Source organism: Sorex fumeus, unplaced genomic scaffold, assembly GCF_029834395.1.
Source record: "Sorex fumeus unplaced genomic scaffold, SorFum_2.1 ptg000265l, whole genome shotgun sequence".
NCBI lineage: Eukaryota > Metazoa > Chordata > Mammalia > Eulipotyphla > Soricidae > Sorex > Sorex fumeus.
The window spans coordinates 15,025,988-15,047,786 of NW_026606322.1; the positions used below are offsets into that span (position 1 = coordinate 15,025,988).

The window sequence follows — 21,799 nt, forward strand, 5'->3', positions numbered from 1 at the left end:
TCAAACCCTCCCCTTCCAGTCTTTCTTGTATTGGAGGCTTTATATCTGTGCTTAGACATAAAGAATGATCTCACTCCTACTTTGAAATCTAAACTCCCAGCGAGTGTGACGTCCCTAGCATGAGTCAGTTATGAAATTCCTGAGTCTCTTTTAAAATTAAAATTAAAGGGGCTGGAGCAATAGCACAGAGGGTAGGGCGTTTGCCTTGCACGTGGCTGACCCGGGTTCGATTCCCAGCATCCCATATGCTCCTCCGAGCACTGCCAGGAGTAATTCCTAAGGGCAGAGCCAAGAGTAACTCCTGTGCATTGCCAGGTGTGACCCAAAAAGAAAAATAAATTAAAGCACCGTGATTTAGCGTTATTTGTAGTTGAATTTTAGATATATAGTGTTCCAGCACCAGTCCTACTACCAATGTCACGTTCCCTCCACCAGGTTCCCTCCCCTACCCCACTCCCAAACAGACATCTTTTTATGTCTGGCTGTTGAAGCTTGGATCTCTTGCTCTCAGAGTGGTTGACTCTGGGTTGGAATATCTAGCCATACCACTCCTTTACACCACCCCTTGCCCCTTGCCCCTACCCCCTGTTGCTTCCCATCTGCCTTTTCTTCCCTCTTCAGCGCCCCCCCACCCGTCTCTTTTATTTCTCCCAAATTAAAGTCATTTTCTCCATCCAATATTAGCCCAGAAATAAAAGTACGCTGTTGGTTCAATTGTAACTTGTCGCTTTGAATTTTCTTCCATGTTTCATCTTAGAAGGAATAAAGACAACATTTTTAGTCAGAGGGTGGGAGGAGAATTAGACTCCTCTGGCTTCTGAATCTAGAGGAAGGGCCCAAAGCCCCATACAGAGTGCAGGATCCTGTCGCTGGGCTCTTTGAGGCTTTTCTAGTGAGCCTGTAAAACTAAAAATGTACAAAGGTCATTGCAACAAACATTTAACAAGATTTCCTTGTAAACTTCTTAGAAATAAAACACTAGAAGCACACTCACATGTAAGGAGGCAGCTGATAAGGAATGTTCACACCCTTGATTTGGGTGATTAAAACTGTCTCATTGCTTCAAATGCTGCAAGCAATATTTTGTACAGAAAATGAAGAACTGGTCAAGAAAACCCAGAGCAGAGGCAGGAGAGATAGAATAGTGAGCAGGGTGTTTGCCTTGCCTGTGAGCCATCTGGGTTTGATCCTCAGGATCACACAGCATCGGAAAAACAAACCTGGAGAGATCCCTGAGCACAGTCAGGAGTAAGCCCAGAACACTGCGGGGCACAGCTTCCAGACAGACAGACAAACGAAATCAAAACAGAACCAAAAAAACCCCAAAGCAACGGATAAAAATTAATATTTTGCTTGACACTAATCACCTCCAATAATTATGTAGAACCATCAACTCAGAAAAAAATATTAAGATATAATTCAAGGGACCGGAGCAATAGTACAGCGGGTAGGGCGTTTGCCTTGCACGTGGCTGACCCTGGTTCGATTCCCAGCATCCCATATGGTCCCCCAAGCACCGGCCAGGAGTAACTCCTGAGTGCAGAGTCAGAAGAAACCCTTGAGAATAGCTGGGTGTGACCTAAAAAGCAAAAGAAGCAAAGAAAAAAAAAGAGACATGATTCAAGAAATAAGCTCCATCCAGAGAGAGCAGTGGGCAAAGCAACTGACTTGCAAGCAGTTGACCCGGGTAAGATCCCTGGCACTGCATATTGTCCCCTAAGACCTGCCAACAGATTCCTGAGCAGAGCTAGGAAAAAGCCTCGAGCACAGCCAGGTGTGACTCCCTCCACCCCCGAACAAAACAAAAGCAAAAAAAAAAAAAGAGAGAGAGAGAGAGGGGTGGGCAGAGAGATAGTATAGAAATTAGGGCTGTGCTCTTGCAAGCGCAGACCCTGGGTTTTATCATGGTATCCCACCAACCCCCTCCTCACCCCCCCCCCCCACCAGCAGTGATCCTTGAGCACGTGGGTAGATTGTGGCCCAAAAGCAAAAAAAAAAAAAAAAAAGAGCGCGAGAGAAAGAAAAAAGAAAAAACTGGAGCTGCAACATTGTATAGGAGTTAGGCGCATGCCTTGTAAACAGCCAACCCCATTTCGATCCCGGCATCACATGATCCCCCCTCCCCACCCCAAGCCCCTGTGGGAGCAGCCACGGAGCACAGAGCCCAAGAGTAACCCCAAAGCACCACCGGGTGTAGCCCCAACCGCCCCAGTCCCTTAACTCTCACCTAATAGGCCAAACGGACTCGGAAACTTGATAAAATAATCAAAACGTCTGATATAGAGGGTGGGGGAAAGGGGGAGGAGGAGGACAAGTTTCTACAGGGAAACAGGAAGTAGAAGGAGACATTTGCTTATAAAAGGAGAAATCTAGCTAGGGAGGCTCAGGATAAAAAGAGTCAACTGCAGATTCCTTCAGGTCTTGGGCTGGGCTTAGCCTCTTGACTGTTCCTGGAAATGGCAGGTTCAAATCCGGAAAGAAGCGAGAAGGTAAGTTGAATTTGCAACGCATCATTTTTTTCTCACAGCTTCATTTTTCAGAGTCTTCCTAGAGACTTTTTTTTTTTTTTCCTTTTGCCACTGATCTCAGTTTCGTCGAGGTGGGGATCTCTGCTTTGGAATTGCCTCTTTGTTATTGGTGATTACTTTTCCATCAGGTGACTGGCTTTGTCTATATCGGGGGAGATTAGAATTGGAAAAGAGATATTCCCTTCCTAGTCCAAAGTGAGGGTTTTTTCTGGGGGGGTTGTTTTGTTTTTGGCAGGGAGAAAAAGAAAATCTGCTTCTGCTGTAGCTGATCAACATGGATACAATTAAGAAATGTGGAGTGATGTGGGAGTCACATGCATAAGTTCAGAAACTGAAGTGATCAGTGCTTTTCTTTCATCAGTCAGGAAGAAGTAACTTACACCCTTTGGGCTGTGGTTGTAAAAGTAGCCTTCCTAGCCCTGGACTGAAGATGAAATTAAATTGAGGCATTTTCCTAGGTATTAACAGCAACCACTGCTCCAGACCAGGAGATAGAATTAGCCAGTATTAAGTATATTAAAGGGCAAGTTGTACAATTGCTTTGAGCCCTTGTTATCGCAAATAGAATTAAAATTTCCCCCAAAGATAATCTTTTTTTTTTTTCCTTAAATGGATGGTGAAAGTCTTTCGGAGCATTTAGAAAAAGTGGTATACAAATGCAAAAATCCTTCTAAACAAGGTAGGAGTTTGAGAGCAATAGGGAGTCGTTGAAGTTTGCAGTAGGGGGAAGGGTTTGGCTGCTTCAAATCCTGCGTTGGAAGGAGACATCACAATAGGCCGGGGGGCGGTGGTGTGTGTATTCAACCTCCAGGGTTGAGAGGATAAGCGAAATTTAGAAATTTACTCCAATTCGTGTTTCTCTGCGACAAGCCTCCATTTAATTCCCCGGCTTGGTTTTCTGAGTTGTAAAGTAGGAAAATGAATACATTGTTACAAGTGACATGATTGTTATTTACATTCATCGTTGCACAAGTTGGGCAATCTGTGTATAATCACGTTAAATAATTTACATAAAATAAAAATGCATGAAATAAAGTGAAATAAAGCACAAAAGCAATATTTTGTGCTTTAAAATAAATACATTTGTTGCCCTCTGGTCTCGGGATTGAAATCAGACCAGTGTGGTTGTAGAGGAAGGGGTGGGCTGTTCAGGAATTTGTAGACACTATTAACGTTTAATAGTAATAAACTATTGAGGTTTTATTTCTTTGATTTTCTTCCCCCTCCCCCTCTTTTTTTTTTTTTTCTGCTGAAGATCTCCCCAAAGACCTCCAATATGCAAAGCATGCACTCTACTTGTTAGCTGCATTCCCGCCTTTGGGCTATTGACTTTTAAACCAAAGAATTATCTGAGTACAAAGGAGTCATAATGGATTTTGAGATAACAAGAGATTATTGCTTCTGTCAGTGAGAGTGGATGATAGCTGTAATTGAAAATTGGGTGATAAAAAATGGGAAGGTAGGAGTACATTCCATACAGATAGAACATAAAATAAAAGTATTTAGTATTTAAAAGTGTGGATGGGGAAGATGATGAGGCTTGATTTCTCACCTTATCCTTGTATTTTTTGTTTGTTTGTTTGACAACAAGTATTTCTTGTTCACTTATTTATTTATTTATTTTTATTAAATCACCCTGAGGGACAGTTACAAAGCTTTCATGTTTGAATTTTGGTCATACAATGATCAAACACCCATTTTTTCACCAGTGCACATTTTCCACCACCAAACTCTCCAGTATCTTCCCCCATCCCATCCCAACCCTTGTCCTTGTATTTTCTTTCTCTTTGTTTCCTCATTGTCTCATGTAAAGAGCAATTATTATTTGTTTGCATGGACTTCAGATTCAGAGAATCTCAGTGAACCTTCTCTCCACCCATCTGTTATCCTCTCAGGTTCTGTTTTAATAGTTGCTCTTCGAAAATGGGCAGTCTGGTTATATAACATCAAATGAGAATCAGTGACTAACCCTTCTCCCTTTTTCAGAACTTTTTTGAGGAAGATTTATACGAGGAGGATGTAATTCTCACATTGGTTCCAGTTGATGACAAACCTAATGAAGAAGATCAGGTGTTTCCTAATGAAGAACAAAGTGTTTCTTCAACTGCAGAAGAAAATCCTAGAAAACCCAGGAAAGGTATGAGAACAGGATTTGTTCAGGTGACTGCTTCTTCAACTCTGAGAAGCACTGGAATGTTAGATTTTTCTTCCTGGTCCTCTGAATGCACTGCCCTCAGCTTAAATTTTGCCTTAATTACCTGTGCTAAGAAATTTTCCAAAGTATTAGTACATTTTACTTGCTAAGCACCTTGCCTTCATGACAAAATAAGCATGTGGGTTGCTTTGGACAGAGCGTGATTTTATAGGACACTAAGATGGGAGTTCAAATGTCCAACCCGTAAAATTAAGTTCTACAAAACTGAGGCCAAGGAGCCTAACACATATTTTTCATGACTCTTGTGAAGACCAGATAATTTCCCCCAGATTTGTTGACATCTAACAGACATCTAACATTGTCTTTTAAAGATGTATGGTGTGCCCCCAAGAGAACATTTAAGATTTGCCCTCCTCATTACCATATTTGGGGTTGAGGGCCAGGTATGCAGGGGATTATGTTGTGCAGGGATTTGAACCTGAGCCTCTTACAGGCAAAACGTGTGCCCAGCACCTTGAGCTGTTTCTCCACTTTCCCCTCGAAGTTGTTTTTGTCTGCTTGCTTGCTTTTTGGTTTTTGGGCCGCGCTGGTGGTGCTCAGGAGTACCTTCTGACGCTGCACTTAGGAACCAATCCTGGTGGTGCTTGTGGGAACCAGGTGCTTGCGATGCCAGGGATCCAACCTGGGTAAGCGTTTGCACGGCTTACCTATCCATTCTACTATCACTCCTTGACACTCTGGCCTCCTTTTTGTTTTTGGGTCACACCCGATTATGCTCAGGACTTCCTCCTGGGTTTGTGCTCAGTATCACTTTTGGCAGTGCTAGTATTAATAAAATATTAATATTTTACTAATTGTAACAATAATCACTATCATCAGGTCCCTAGAGCTTACTTATCTAATAACTGAATGTCATATTTGTATTTACTTTGGGGGTTCTTTGAGCCATACTCAGAAGAGTCATACCCAGAGGACCACACTCACCGTGTCCTGGGGAAGGCTGTCCTCTTTGACCGAGCATGCATCTTCCACATGGAGTGGGGGGGAGGAAGGAGACACCTGCCTAGCCAGCCAGATCAGTCAAATCAACCCTGGCAATCAATGGGGTGACAGATGTCCTGGCCAGATCACCCTCACATCCTGGACATGTAACCATTGACCAATCTCTTGTCATTTCCTCTCAACACCCCAGTTACGACAAATCATCACATCCATGTTTCCAAATTTGGCTTTTTATGCCCTTTTCTTTCTTTCTTTCTTTCTTTCTTTCTTTCTTTCTTTCTTTCTTCCTTCCTTCCTTCCTTCCTTCCTTCCTTCCTTTCTTTCTTTCTTTCTTTTTGGGGCCCACATCTGGCAGTGCTTGGGGTTTCTCCCAGTTCTCTCACCTGGGGGTGCTCAGGAGATTATGCTGCATTGACTGGGGAGCAAACCAGGACTCCTACATGCAAAGCACCTGCCCGTTCCAATTACTCTATCTCACCAGCCCTGTGTGTGGCTTTTATAGATTTTTGTTTAAAAAAATAACACTGTAGAACTGTCCTCCTGTTGTTCATCGATTTGATCTAGTGGGCACCAGTAACATCTCCATTGTGAGACTTGTTACTATGTTTGGCATATCGAATACGTCACGGGTAACTTGCCAGGCTCTCCAAGAGGGACAGAGGAATTGAACCCAGGTCAGCCCAGTGAAAGGCAAACACCCTATCCACCGTGCTATTGCTCCAACCCAGATTTATTTATTTATTTATTGCTTTTTGGGTCACACCTGGCGATGCACAGGGGTTACCCCTGGCTCTGCACTCAGGAATTACTCCTGGCGGTGCTCAGGGGATCATATTGGATGCTGGGAATCAAACCCGGGTCGGCCGCGTGCAAGGCAAATGCCCTACCCGCTCTGCTATCTCTCCAGCCCAGATTTAAAATATATATATAAATTTTATATATAAATATATTTATATATTTTATATATTTTTATTATTATATATATTTATATATATAAAATATATTTAAAAAATATATATAGTGTACAGTGTTTAGAGGATAAATTTTGAAAGACATCTGGTCTTATGTTTGGTTTAATACCCACTGATGATCCAATACCTAGAGGCCTGTACAATAGAGATTTTTGTGTGGATAGTGTCAGGATTGAGCTGACTGCTCATGCATACAATTAAACTACCATCCGACTACATCTCAGGCTCACAAGCAGTTCTTTTGTTGTTTTCTTTTGTCTTTGGACCATATATGGTCGGCTTCAGGGCTTATTCCTGGCTCTTACAGATCACTCCTGATGGAGCTTGGAGGACCATATAGGGTGCCAGGGATCAAATTCAGGTTGGCCAAATGCAAGGCAGTGTCCTACACAGATAGTGTGCTATACTATCTTTCTGGCCCCAAGTACTTTTTTTTTTTTTAAATTGAATCACTGTGAGATACAGTTACAAAGTTTTCATGTTTCAGTTCCAGTCATACAATGATCAAACACCCATCCCTCCACCAGTGCGCATTCTCCTCCACCAATGTCCCCAGTATACCTCCCTTTTCCAGCCCTCCCCTTGCCTCCATGACAGACAATTTCCCCCATACACTCTCTCTACTTTTGGGCATTGTGGATTGCAATACAGATACAGAGAGGTTATCAAGTTTTGTCCTTTATCTACTTTCAGCACACGTCTTCCTGAATGATTTCTCCAACCATCATTGTCTTAGTGAGCCCTTCTCTATTCCAGCTGCCTTCTTCCCCAGCTCATGAGACAGGGTTCCAACTATGCGGCAGTATACCTGGCCCTTGGGTCTACTGTCCTTGGGTGTCAGTCTTATATTATGTTACTTTATATTCCACAAATGAGTGCAGTCATTCTATGTCTGTTTCTCTCTGACTCATTTCACTTAGCATGAGACTCTTCATGTCCATCCACTTATAAGCAAATTTCATGACTTCGTCTTTCCTGACAGCTGCATAGTATTCCACTGTGTAGATGTATCAAAGTTTCTTTAACCATAATCTGTTCTCAGGCACTCGGGTTGTTTCTTGATTCTGGGTATTGTGAACAGTGCTGCAATGAACATATAGGTGCAGGCATCATTTCTACTGTTCTTTTTTGCACCCTCATGATATATTCCCAGAAATGGTATGCAGGGTCATATGGAAACTCAATTTCTAGTTTTTGAAGGGATGCCCATATTATTTTCCAAAAAGGCTGGACCAGTTGCATTCCCACCAACAGTGAAAGAGCCTTCCTTTTTCCCCACATCCACACCAACACTGGTTACTTTTGTTCTTTTGAATGTGAAGCACCCCTTTTTTTAGTGTGTGTTTGATTTTTGTTTTTGAATCAATCCCCAAAACAGAACAAATGTGCTGGTACATCGGGCTTACTCTTTTTTTTTTTTTTTTTTTTTTTTTTTGCTTTTTGGGTCACATCAGGCGATGCACAGGGGTTACTCCTGGTTCATGCACTCAGGAATTACTCCTGGCTATGCTCGGGGCTGGGGACCATATGGGATGCTGGGAATTGAACCCTGGTCGGCCACATGCAAGGCAAATGCCCTACCCACTGTGCTATCACTCAAGCCCCACATTGGGCTTACTCTTGCATACCATCTCCCTTTGTATCTATTTTCAGTGCTTCATATAAAGATACTGAATGAGTATAAATGTATCCATTCTTGGGGCTGGAACAATAGTACAGCGGGTAGGGTGTAGGGCGTTTGCCTTGCACGGGGCAGGGCCACCCCGGGTTCAATTCCCAGCATCCCATATGGTCCCCTGAGCACCGCCAGCCCGCCAGGGGTAATTCCTGAGTGCAGAGCCAGGAGTAACCCCTGTGCATTACCGGGTGTGACCTAAAAAGAAAAAAAAAAGTATCCATTCTTTTTATTTTTTTTTGAGGATAGAGGATAAAGGAGGATGCAACACCCAACAGTGCTATGAAGCTGTTCATGGCTCTGTGCTTAGGAAGTGTGATCCTGGGTGGTGTTGGGGGAGGCTCCGTGATTTGAACTGAGGCAAATTTCTCAATCCCTTTACTGACTTTTGTGGCCCCTGATTTTGTTTTCTCTGACAAATAGAAAGCTTGCATATGAAGTTTTTAGTGTCAGGCTAGAGCCAAAAAACGAGAGGTGAGACAAATGAAATAAAAATGAGGTTAATGGATACAATGTTGTTTGGGATGATTTCTTTAGTTTCTTAGGATAGCTAGTGTTTTATGGTGCAAAGTATAGGCATTCTAGAGATACTATTTTTTATTTATTTACTGCTTTGGTTTTGGGGCCATGCCTGAATATGCTCAGGGCTTTCTCCTGACTGTACTTGGGAACTACTTCTGGCCATGCTCAGGGGACCATACCATAAGGGGTGCTGTAGGTTGAACCTGTGGTGACCATATATAAGGCAAGCTCCCTCGCTTCTGTACTATTTCTCCAGACCCCAAACTTAATGTTCTTTTTGGGTGGTTTTTGCAGGCTACCAAGATAGAAAGGACTATTGTATATAATGTAATAATCCCCAGAATTTAGTGTTGCAAAAGGTAGGTTTGTGTCTTAGACCTGTCGTTTAAATGGTGTGATAATGGGAGACTTTTGATTCAGAATCTATTATGTTATGTGTAATATGAGGAAATTTTTTTTTTTTTTTTTTTTGCTTTTTGGGTCACACCCAGCGATGCACAGGATTTCCTCCTGGTTCATGTAGTCAGGAATTACTCCTGACGGTGCTCGGGGAATCACATGTGATGCTGGGAATCGAACCTAGTTCAGCTGCTCGCAAGGCAAACGCCCTACCCACTGTGCTATTGCTCTAGACCCAAGGAAAATATTTTCAATGTATATGTTGAGACTGACTTGGGAAATAATTGAGGCCTTTATGAAGATAAGGAATTTACATATATTGAACTTTACTATTTTGGTTTCTTTTTTCCTTGGTTCATCTTCTTCAAACAAATGAACAACGGAAAGCTTCCCCCATCCTCCCCCTGCCGACCATTTTGCCTCCAGTTGATCAAGTGCATCGGGACACTTTGCGGAACTGGTGCCATCAGCTTGGTATAAGTACTGATGGCCAGGTGAGTGTCCCGGCAGGCCTCTGCTGCTTGAGGCAGGTATGGGAAACTTTATCATCTTACCTTTTTTGTTTCCCTTCTTCATTTGTCTCTTAGAAAATGGAAGTGTATGAGAGGATCCTAAAGCGTGCTTATTGTGGAAGTAACCAGGTAAGTATGAGGATGAGTTTTCATTTCGTCGTCAGCCACCACCTCTATTTTATTTGCACCTTTGAGAGCCCAGAGAGAGCTCAAAGAGAGTCAAACACATGTTACCAGATGTGGCCCACATGCGCCCACCCCCCCCCCCCCAACATTGAAATGAAATATCTTCTGTCTTTTCATTTAATTGTTTTGCAGCCACACCCAGTGGAGCTTGGGAGCTGCTCCTAGTTCAATAGGTTGCTCCTTGGGTTATACCATGTAGTGTAAAGGATCAAACTTGGGCCTCCTCCATGCAGGCATGTGCTCTGTCTTTTGAGCTCTTTCACCAGCTCCTGTTGCTCTTCTAAGGCATAATTGGTCTCTCAGTTAAGGCGATGAATAACTTAGGCCAAACTTTGTGTGTGTGTGTGTGTGTGTGTGTGTGTGTGTGTGTGTGTGTGTGGAGTGTGTGGAGGGTACACCCAGTGATCCTCAGGGCATACTCCTGATTCTGTGCTTAGGGATCACTGGGGAGGCGGGGGGTGGGGGGGGGGGGCGTGCTTGGGGACTATATGGGATTCCAGAGATCAAATTCAGGTCAGCAGCATGCAGGGCGAAGGACCCACCTACTGTACTATCACTCCAGCTCTGGGTCAAAACTTTAAGGACTGTTCTGTCTGTGTTGTGTTTTCTTTTTTTTCTTTCTTTCTTATTATTTTTTTTTTGCCTTTTGGGTCACACCCAGCGGATGCGCGGATGCTCAGGGGTTACTCCTGGCTTTGCACTCAGGAATTACTCCTGGAGGTGCTTGGGGAACCATATGGGATGCCGGGAATCGAACCTGGGTTGGCCGTGTGCAAGGCAAATGCCCTACCCTTTGTGCTCCAGCCCCCCTGTTTTCTAGATATCTGTAGCAACTCCTACTACCACGTGCAGTTGAAGAATAAAAAATTTCTTGGGCAGGGTAGATATGTCCAAGGGCTGGAGTGCTTGCATCTCACGCAGGCTTGGAATTCAGTCCTTGTCTCACCTGGCCTCCTAAGAACCTTGGGTATAGCTTTGTGGCCCCGGCTCTGCCAGGCTTTGGCACTGAAGTATCAGGTCCTGTAGTGCTGAGACTAGAAGTATTGGTTATGGCCTCCGGTCCCCAAAGCATGACTGGAGAAGACCATTCCACAGGCAAATTTCCCCCATGGCTCTGAAGGAGGCAATATCCCTTAATCCTCTTCCCACACTAAGAGCATGTAAGTCAGTGCACTTAAAAAAATGATGAAATGGACACAAAATTTCTTGTGGCAGTCACGTTTTACTGAAAAACTCATGTGAGTCTCATTGGCAGACTATTCCTAAAACACCACAGGAGGCCAGATTGCAGTCACGTTCAAGAAAATGCAAGGCGGACTCCAAGAAAGCAGGGCTGCGTAAAAGCCAGAAGATGAGCGAGAACGAGACGGAGATGAATATAGTGGAAGTGGTAACTTCAGCTCAGGAAGCCATACTGGCAGCATGGGCAAGAATTGCTGCAAGAAGCGTTCAGCCTAAAGCTGCAAATTCACAGCGAATTCCTCCTTCTGTTGAGACTTTTCTGCCTCAAGCCTCTGGTAAGATCTTACAGAATGAGCACCATTCCAGAGAGGTAAACTTTTTAGTATAAATGGAAAAATAGCACTGTAGCACTGTCCTCCCGTTGTTCATCAATTTGCTCGAGCGGACACCAGTAACGTCTCCATTGTGAGACTTGTTACCGTTTTTGGCATATCGAATACCCATGGGGAGCTTGCCAGCTCTGCCGTGTGAGTGGGATACTCTCGGTAGCTTGCTGGGCTCTCCGAGAGGGACAGAGGAATCGAACCGGGTTGGCCACGTGCAAGGCAAACGCCCTACCCGCTATGCTATTGCTGCAGCACCGTGGAAAAATAGTAAAGAGAAAGGGAAGGGAAATTAGCTGAAGTATCTGTAAATTGACTTTTTTTTTTCCTAGTGGTGAGGACACACCCACTGGTGCTCAGGGATTGTTCCTGGCTCTGTGCTCAAGGTTCACTCTTCCTGGGGCTTGTGGGTGGGTGGGACATATGTGTTGCTGGAGATTGAATCCAGCTCAGCTGTGTTCAAGGCAGCAGCCCTACCCACTATACTATCTCTTTGGCCCCATATTAACTCATCTTTTATGTGCTCTTCATTGAGCAGTTTTTGTTTTGTTTTGGGATCATACCCAACAGTGCTCAGGATAATTGGCTTTGTGCTTAGGGTCGTTCCTGGTGGGGATCCAGGGACCATATGGATGTTGGGCATTGGACCCGGGTTGGCTGGGTTGGTTGTGCAAGGCAGATGCCCTACTCACTCATTATACTGTGGCTCTGGCCTGAGCAACAGTTTTTTATTGGCTTTTTGGGTCACACCCGGCAATGCTCAGGCGTTACTCCTGGTTCTGCACTCAGGAGTTATTCCTGGTGGTGCCCAGGGGACCATATGGGATGTTGGGGATGGAACCCAGGTCTGCTGTGTTCAAGGCAAACACTCTGCCTGCTGTACTATCTTTCCAACTCTTGTGCAACTGTTTTCAATTTTATAATTTCTTCTCACCTGCTTTTGCTGTTCATTGTTGATGTGGTTGCAAGGACGGAGAATTACACAAATACTTGCCTTTATGCTTACATTTATTTATTTTGCAATTTTTTCCACATTTTTAGTGAAGTACTATGTGTTACTATGTTATTAATAGTTTTACTTCTATATTGTTCCAAAATCACACCTACCCAGAGGGCTCCCTTCCTTCCACCAATGTCCCAAGGACCCCTTCAGCCCTCCCCTCTCTGCTCTCCACTCCTCTCCCAGCTCTCAGTTTCATTTATTATTTTAAAGAAGTTGCCCCTCCCCCTCTCGTTTCTGTTGATACTGTAGCCATCACCCTGGTTGCCTCCACATCCAGCTGTGGTGCTCCTAGAGGGGTCATTAGGTTGTGTTGCTTTCCCTGTGACTCGGTGCTCGCTGAAGTTTTGTTTTATTTATTTTTTATTTATTATGTTTTACTTAATTTTACCTTTATAAGGCTGTTCACAATCATTTATTACATTCAATATTCCACCGCCAATCCCACCACCGTTATTCAAATTTTCCCAAACACCACCCAAGCCTGCCCCAATAGCAGGCCCTAAATAATTTATTTTCTATTACTTATGAATAATTCTCAAAAAAATGATCATCTCTGCTCTGTCGGGCCCGGTATGCAATGGCTGCCTACAGCAAGCAGCTCGTGGGTAGTGTACGCAGCCTGTGCCTTGTACAGGCTGTGAGAAGGGACCCTGGAGACAGTCCTTTGCCCTGCTCATTCCTGCCTGCTCTCACACTGGTCCCAATCGCAGAAAAGAAAAGAAAAGAAAAAAGAAAAAAAATTATCAAAAAATGGATTTCCTTAGAAGAAAGTGGCTCACTGAGGTTTGCAGTCCTTTCGTGGTAACGTTTGCACACATGCTGGCTGGCATGAGCACTCTTTATTTTGTTTTTTTGTTTTGTTTTGTTTTCTTGGGTCACAGCTGGTGATGCTCAGGGGTTACCCCTGGCTCTGTACTCAGGAATCACACCTGGCGGTGCTTGGGAGATCATATGGGATGCTGGGGATCGAACCCAGGTCGACCTCATACAAGACAAACACCTTATCTGATGGACTCACTCCGAACCTTGGCGTTAGTGCTCTTGGTGGAGGCACACACGTGGTCATAGTACTTACTGCATTATTCACATCTATGCTTGCAGAGGTCCCATACCCTGGCTATATAGTACCTGTATCCCTCTCAATCTCTCTCTTCTTTAAAACAAAACATGACTTATTTTGGTTTTATTTTTTTATTTTATTTGTTTATGTTTTGGGAGAGGGGAGGTCATTTCTGGCTCTGTGCTTAGGGTCCATGCCTGGCAGTGCTCGGGATTAAACCAGGTCCTTGGCTAGTGTCCGCACATGCAAGGCAAACATATCACCTTTATAATACCCGCCCCTCATATATCAGATTTTTGATTATTTGTTTTTCTGAGCTATACCCAGCAGTGCTGAATGCTTCTCCTGTTTTTGTGCTCAGGGTTTACTTTTGGCAGTGATTGGAGGACGAAATGTGATGTGGGGAATCAGAATGGCTCGGCCACGTATAAGGCAAGTGGCTTAATTCCCCTTTTTGGGTGATGTACCTCTTTTCTTTGTTTTATTTTTATTTTTGGCTACACCTGATGGTATTAGGGCTTACTCCTGGTGCTGTGCTCAGGATCACTCCTGATGGTGCTCAGGGGACCATATATGGTGCTGGAGATTGAACCTGGGCTAGTTGGTGCAAGACAGGTGCCTTACCTGCTGTGCTATATCTCTCTGGCTTGATGTACTCTTTTTTTTTTTTTTTAGTTTACTTACCAGGAGTTGTATCTTGTATCCCTTTTATGATGGTTATGCATTCTTGCCTGAACTGGGGCTAGGCCTTGCTCATGGTACTAGCAATAACAGGCAGAATTGCTGCCAGGATCTTGTCCCATGCATGTGGGATGCTGGGGAGTTGAACTTAAGACTGTATGCTTGCAAGGCAGGTGCTCTGAGTTCCTGTGCTAATCCCCAGGACTCTGTTCTGTAATTATAAAGCACCCACCATAATCCACAAGTGTGCCTAGCTATCTTGTGAGTATATTGCACAAAGCATACATAATCTCTACACTTGCTATATAGTGATAACTTTATCTCTCGGTTATTACAGATAAGCCCTGGTGACAGCTCCCTTCTTATGAAAAATTAGTTCCTTTTATCCCCCACTCCCTTCCCCTTGTGGTTGATATTGTTATAATGAATAGGGTTGCACACCTGCCTAACTGGTACCTGCACATTTTTAGCTGTGATCCTTGCCAGGTCCTCCATCAAGTTGTGGTGCTTCCACACTGGTCCCAGTGCTCACTGAGGCCTGCATTCCTTTAGTTGCAGCAGAGGCATCTGCTCCCTGGAGCTCACACAGAGGCTTGAGCCACGCCAGTTGTGCTTCCATGGCAGGAGAGGAGTGTTTGGTTCACTGAGTCCTTTAGCAGAGGTTGCACTTCTGGCCATGGTACTTGCGTATCTTTTTTTGTGTGTGTTACTACACACACCAGGGTATGGTGGACTGGCAATAACTTGTGCCACCAGGGATCTCAGAGTTGGGCTGCCAGGACCAGGCTGGTGCTTATCGATACGCATGACTGAGCTTGTGTCTGTGTATGCGAGGGATCAGCTCTAGGGCCCTGTGCTAGTCCTATGCTCTCTCTCTTTATTTTTTCTGTCTTCCAGTGTTTGTTTTGTTTTGTTTTGTTTGGGGGCCACAGCAAGCTCTGTTCAAGGCTTACTCCTGGCTCTGTGCTTAGGTATCACTCCTGGTGGTATTTGGAGGTGGGGAGGATCATAAGTGGTGAAGGGATTTAAGGGGTTGGCCATGTGCAAGGCAGACCCCTTAATTCCTTTACTTGTAGATTCACATGTAGATATTCTGTTGGTTCATAATATTTATAATATATGCTCTTTGGTATCGTGATTTACCATGCATATGCACTGCGTATATCGTGATCATCTTTAAAAATTTAATTTCCACCCATCTCTAGATAATTCATTTCTTGCCTATTCCACCCATCTCCTAATCCCTTTTTTCTCTGGTAACCACTACTCAGTTTGATAAATCTGAAAGTCTGCTTCATTTTTTAGTTTGTTGGGTTTTGTTTTGTTTTTTTGTGGGGGAGGCATGTGGGATCATACCCCACAGTGTTACTCCTGGCTCTACATGCATTAATTACCCCTAGAGTTGTTGGGATCCTTATGGGATGCCGAAGATCAAACCCGGGTCAGCTGTGTGCATGAATAGCACCCTACCTGCTATATTATTTCTCCAGCTAAGTTTGGTTGTTTTTCATATTCCATATATGAGTGTAATCATATTAACTTTCCCTATCTGACTTATTTTACCTCACATAACACTCTCATACCTGCAAAGCCCATCCATGTTGTCCCAAATTGCAAGATTTACTCAAACTCCATAGCTATCCGGAATGGACGGTTCAGTAGTATTCCACTGTGTGCATACTTGTTCTAACATTCATCCCTCTGTAGATAATTAGGGTGTTGTATATAAGGCTTCATACTGCATTGACATAAGGTATACATATCCTTTTGATTTAGTATTTTGTTTGTTGGTTGGCTTCATCCAGAGATGCTCAGGAATTACTCTGGGTTATGCACTCAGAAGTCATTCCTGGTGATGATTGGGGAACCATATAGGATGCCAGGGATCAAACCAAGCTGGCCGTGTGCAAGGCAAGCACCCTCTCCACTGTGCTCTTTCTAGCCTCTGAATTAGTATTTGTATATTCTTTGGATAAGATTTCAGAACTGTAATAGTTGGGTCAGATCTGTGGTTCAATTATTCCCTTTTTTCAATTTTAAAACTGTAGGGCATTTGCCTTGCACGTGGCCAACCTGGGTTCTATTCTTCCATCCTTCTCCGAGAGCCCAGCAAGCTACTGAGAGTATCCCGCCCACACTGCAGATAGAGCCTGGCAAGCTCCCCATGGTGTATTTGATATGCCAAAAACAGTAACAAGTTTCACAATGGAGAAGTTACTGGTGCCCGCCCTAGCAAATCAATGAACAGTAGGAGGACAGTGCTACAGACAGTGTAATATATGTAGAACTTACTTCGATTTTTTTGAAAATTTCTACTTCAGGGGCTGGAATGATAGCACAGTGGGTAGGGCGTCTGCTTTGCACAAGGCCGACCAGGGTTTGATTCCCAGCATCCTATATGGTCCCCTGAGCACTGCCAGGAGTAACTCCTGAGTGCAGAGCCAGGAGTAACCCCTGTGCATCGCCTGATGTGACCCAAAAAAAAAAAAAAAGAGAAAATTTCTACTTCAATAATTAGATTGCTCTGCACACTATTTTTATTGTTTTATTTTGGAGGACCATACCCTGTTGTGCTCAGAGTCTACTCTCGGCATAGTCCTGAAGAACCCCACAGTAGCAATGACTGAATCTAGGGCTCCCACATGCAAAAGTTGTGCTCCAGCCCTTTGAGCTATCTCTCTTCTCTCTGGTCTTTCTTACATTTCTATTTTCTTGGTTTTTGGTTTCCACTCTTGGCACTCAGGGCTGGTTCTGTGCTAAGGACTGATTTCCAGTAGTGCTTATATGGTGTGGGGGTTTAAATCAGCATCACAACCACATGAGCTCTCACACACAAGAGCTTTACATATCTTGTACCATCTCTCTGGTCCCTCAAACTTTGTTTGTTTGTTTTTTGGGTCACACCCGGCAATGCACAGGGATTACCCCTGGCTTTGCACTCAGGAATTACTCCTGGCGGTGCGCAGGGGACCATATGGGATGCCGGAGATTGAACCTGGTTTGGCTGCATGCAAGGCGGATACCCTGCCCGCTGCACTATTGCTTCAGCCCCCCTCAAACTTTTAATTTTGATTTTTTTGAAAATTTCTACTTCAATAATTAGATTGCACTGCACACTATTTAAAGATGCTTTACCACTTTCCTACAGTTGAGACAATACAATGTAGTAATTGGGTGAATGGGCTGTGAATTAGAATGCCTTTTATCCATGTCTTAGTTCTAAGAAAATTAGGGTTATCACCTTAAGATTCAATGATCTCATTTGTAAATAAAGTAAGTAAAAGTAAATATCAATCATGTTCTTAAGAATATATGTAGGGGGCTGGAGCAATAGCACAGCGGATAGGGCGTTTGCCTTGCACGCAGCCAACATGGCCGACACAGGTTCGATTCCCAGCATCCCATATGGTCCCCTGAGCACCGCCAGGAGCAATTCCTGAGTGCATGAGCCAGGAGTAACCCCTGAGCATCGCTGGGTGTGACCCAAAAAGCAAAAAAAAAAAAAAAGAATATATGTAGAAGGGTGGCAGAAAGATATTACAGCAGGTAGGGAACTTACTTTGCACATGATTGATCTAAATTCTACCTTCAACATCCCATATGGTCCTCAGATTCAATTTCTAACATTCCATATGCTCCTCTGAGCACTGCCAGATGTGGCCCCCAAAATAAAAACAAACAAAAAATCCAAAGAATATACATAAAACACTATATAAAATCTTATACAGAAACATTCCAAGAACTAACTTTTTTTTTCTTTTTTCCTTTTTTTTTTTTTCTCTTTTTGAGTCATACCCAGTGATGCTCAGGGAGTTATTCCTGGCTCTGCACTCAGGAAATACTCCTGGCAGTGTTCGGGGGACCAGATGGGATGCTGGGATTCGAACCTGGGTCAGCCGCATGCAAGGCAAACACCCTACCTGCTGTGCTATCGCTCCAGCCCCAAGAACTAACATTTTCAGTCTCTCGTGGAGTATAATTTTTTTTGATCTACATTTTTGTGTGTTGGCTTCTGTTACTTCATCAACAGTATGTAAGAGAAAACAAAATCCAGAGTGCAGGGTTCACAAATCACGAATCACGACCATCCTGTTATTCGTCGATTGCCTCGAGCAGGCCCCAGTAACGTCTCCTTCATCCTAGCCCTGAGATATTTAAGAAAGTGCTATATTCAAGTCTCTTTAGGAGAATGAGACCCATCATTGTTACTGGTATTTGGCATATTTGGTACGCCACGGGGAGTTTGCCAGACTCTGCCGTGTGGGCAGGCTACATTCGGTAGCCTGCCAGTTTGTCCAAAGTAGGAATGAGATGATAAGATGTCATAATAAGATGTTGCAAGGCCGCATTTGTGACATTTTTTTTGATCTACCGCATTTGCGGCCACGCGGTTCCGGGAGCTGGTTTTTATAGTCTCTGAGTCTTGGCTATTGATGGGATTACACGGCGCCAGGGGGCCAGTTTGTGGGTGTGACCCTCGCCTACTGGAATTCGGAGGATCTGGGTGAAGGATGCTCAGCCCCGATCCGAGTAGGCTTGGAGATCTCAGCCCCGGGACCCGCTTGCCTTTGTTCCTCTGCCAGTACCTTCAGGTGTGCGGAGAGTGGTCTCAGCATGGTGGTGGCTGGTCCTGGAGGTCTTCGGCTGCCGTAGCCCTGGTCGGGGAGGGGAGGAAAACTCAACCCGCTCCCCTCCAAGGGGCCTCGGCGAGGACAGCCAGGCACGGGGACAGGAGACTGCACTGTTCTCTTCCGGGAGCTGGGTTTTATAGTCTCTGAGTCTTGGCCGTTGACGGGATTACACGGTGCCAGGGGGCCAGTTGGTGGGTGTGACCCCCGCCTACTGGAATTCAGGGTTAACTGAGACTAAACTGGACCGCTCACTCTAGCTTACTCTTTTTTTTTTTTTTTTTTTTTTTTTCCCCTTTATTTTATTTTATTTTTTTTTAAAGTTGTAGATTTACAATTTTTTGTGCTTTGGTTTCAATTATACAATGATCAGATACCCATCCCTCCACCAGTGCCCATTTTCCACCACCATGGATAATATCCCTCCCACCCCCATCCCCCCATCCCCCCGTCTCTGTGGCAGGGCAATCCCCTGTGTTCTCTCTCTCCTTTTGGGTGTTGTGGTCTGCAAAAGAGGCATTGAGTGGCAAACATGTTCAGTCCATAGTCTACTTTCGACATGCATCTCCCCTCCTGGGAGGATCCTCCAAACATCCTTTATTTGGTGCTCCCTTCTCTATCTGAATAGCCCTTTCCTCTAGGATACCCGGCTGGCCTCTAAGTTATGGAGTAATCCTCCTGGTGCTGATCTCATCTAGCTTACTCTTGATGCCTCTTTTTCCCTCCCCAGGACTCAGGTGGTGTGTGGTCCATGGCAGACCTCTCTCAGCAGAGACAGAGGGTTGGGTGCGCCTCCAGTTCCATGGAGGTCAGACCTGGGTACCTGCCACTTCCAGAAGGATGATTTCTCTCTTCCTGTTACCAGCCTGTACTTTCTCGTCCCCAGACCTAGAAGATAACATGTTATGCCCAGAATGTGCTGCAAGGTAATCTTTTAAGTATTTGTTTTAGACATCACTCACAGAAAAATAGGTATCTCGAGTTTCTTAACCCAATAGGATCGGTTTCTGAATCATTTGCTAAGTGAAAGCAGATGACAAACATATTGGAATTCTTTTGTTTTAATTTTTGTTTTTTGACCACACCAGGTGATGTTCTGGGCTACTCCATACTCAGGGGTTCTCCCAGCAGTGCTCAGGGGACCATGTGGTGGCAATCAACTCTAATCCTCTAGTGTGTGAAACATGTATACTAGCCCTTTGAGTTATCTTCCCAGTCATTTCCATTCCTTTTTGTTTTTTTTGGGGGGGGGGGAGGGGGGACACTGGCAGTGCTCAGAGCTGATTCCTGACTCAGTGCTCAGGGATATTTTCTAGTGTGCTTGGAGGACCATATGGAGTGCTGGTGATAGAACCAGGGTCAGCTTTGTGTAAGGCAAGCACCCAATCTGCTGTACTGTCTCTCTGGCTCCTCCTCAAAAGTTTTAAATTGAAATGGCATTGGTTTAAATTATAATTTTCAGATATGGATGCTAGAGCAATAGTACAGTGTTAGGGTGCTTGCCTTGCATGTGGCCAATCTGGGTCACTTTCCTAGCAGCCCATATGGTGGCCCCCAGCCCACCAGGAGTGATCCCTGAGTGCAGAGCCAGAGCATTTCCAAGTATGGCCCCCAAACAAACAAACAAAAACAAACCAACAAAAATATGTAGTTTTCAGATATAAGGCAGCTAATTTATCATGATCACAAATCATCACGATCACAAAATCTAGTTTCCTTCTATCACTGTACATTTGACTCTTTTAGAGAACTGTGCACTTCACTTTCCCTTTCATCTCTGGCAACTACTTTGCTCTAATCAAAGCACTTGTTTTATTTCTGAAACAGAGGAGAAGTTGTACTATAATTTACAGTGTCCATATCTGATATATTTCACTAAGCACGGCACTCTGTGGATTCATCTGCCTTAGGTTAAATGATAAGAATTCATATTTGTTCATATATCTGATGTCATATCTCATGCATGCAACGTGCACTTTTCCACTGAGCCACAAGATTTCATCTTCTAAAAAATATCTGCCTGACCAGAGCCATAGTACAGTGGGTAGGGCATTTGCCTTGCACGCAGCTGACCCAGTTTCAATCCCCAGCATCCCCCAAGCACTGCCAGGAGTAATTCCTGAATGCAGAGCCAGGAGTAACCCCTGCATTGCTGGATGTGATCCAAAAAGAAAAAAAAAAAGTCTGCCAGAGTAGTGTTACATCATTTACATATACCAAACCTACTTCCATTTATTAAGCTGTCAAAGAGCAGTTTGGTTGTTTCCATGCCTGCAAACAGGATGGGAGGGAGGGAGGGAGGGAGGGAAACATGGGAACAACTAAACAGTTTAGGGAAACTTCAGTACTAAGAATGAACTAACCTGGTCCAGAAGCCATAGTATAGCAGCTAGGGTGCTTGCCTGGCATGCAGCCTGGCAAACCTGGCATCCCTTATGGTCTCCTGAGCCTTTCCAGGAGTGACCCCTGAAGGCAGAGCCAGGAGTTAGCCCTGAACACCGCTGGACGTGGCTCCCCAAAATAAATAAACAAAAGTGAAGAAAGAACTAACCTGCTGCAAAGTAATTTAGACATTTTTGTGGGACATACCACGAAAAAGCACATGGAAGTGAAAGAACATGATAGACCTAGCCATAAATAGATGAAGATGATTAAGCGGGTGTTGACAGTTAAGGGACAGTATAAAGACATACAGAGCATAAGGGCAATCTTATCCCTTTGTTGGCTAAAAAAGGTCTGACTCAAGTCATTTTTCAAAATTCTTTCCTAACTCTATAGGAATAAGAAGCTGATGAGAAAATTAATGGCACCCGGAAAGAAGAAATGTTCTTTGAAGGCAGCAACGTCATTCCTTTTGGGCAATGAATAACTGGTGGATAAACCACATCGAATTTGATGTGCATTTTAAAGAT

General features: G+C 44.1%; 1 protein-coding gene and 1 non-coding gene across 2 annotated transcripts; both read left to right on the forward strand.

The window, feature by feature from the left end:
• Positions 1-2,456: 2,456 nt before the first annotated feature.
• LOC130018447 (developmental pluripotency-associated protein 2-like) lies at positions 2,457-21,756 on the forward strand. The gene is made up of 7 exons (XM_056109144.1): positions 2,457-2,489; positions 4,515-4,665; positions 9,640-9,746; positions 9,840-9,893; positions 11,206-11,467; positions 19,618-19,813; positions 21,666-21,756. The coding sequence occupies exons 1-7, from the start codon at positions 2,457-2,459 to the stop codon at positions 21,754-21,756; spliced, it is 894 nt and encodes a 297-aa protein (XP_055965119.1).
• LOC130018709 (small nucleolar RNA SNORA70) lies at positions 13,043-13,180 on the forward strand. Its single transcript, XR_008791600.1, has one exon. It is a non-coding gene; the product is annotated as a small nucleolar RNA SNORA70 (small nucleolar RNA).
• Positions 21,757-21,799: the final 43 nt, after the last annotated feature.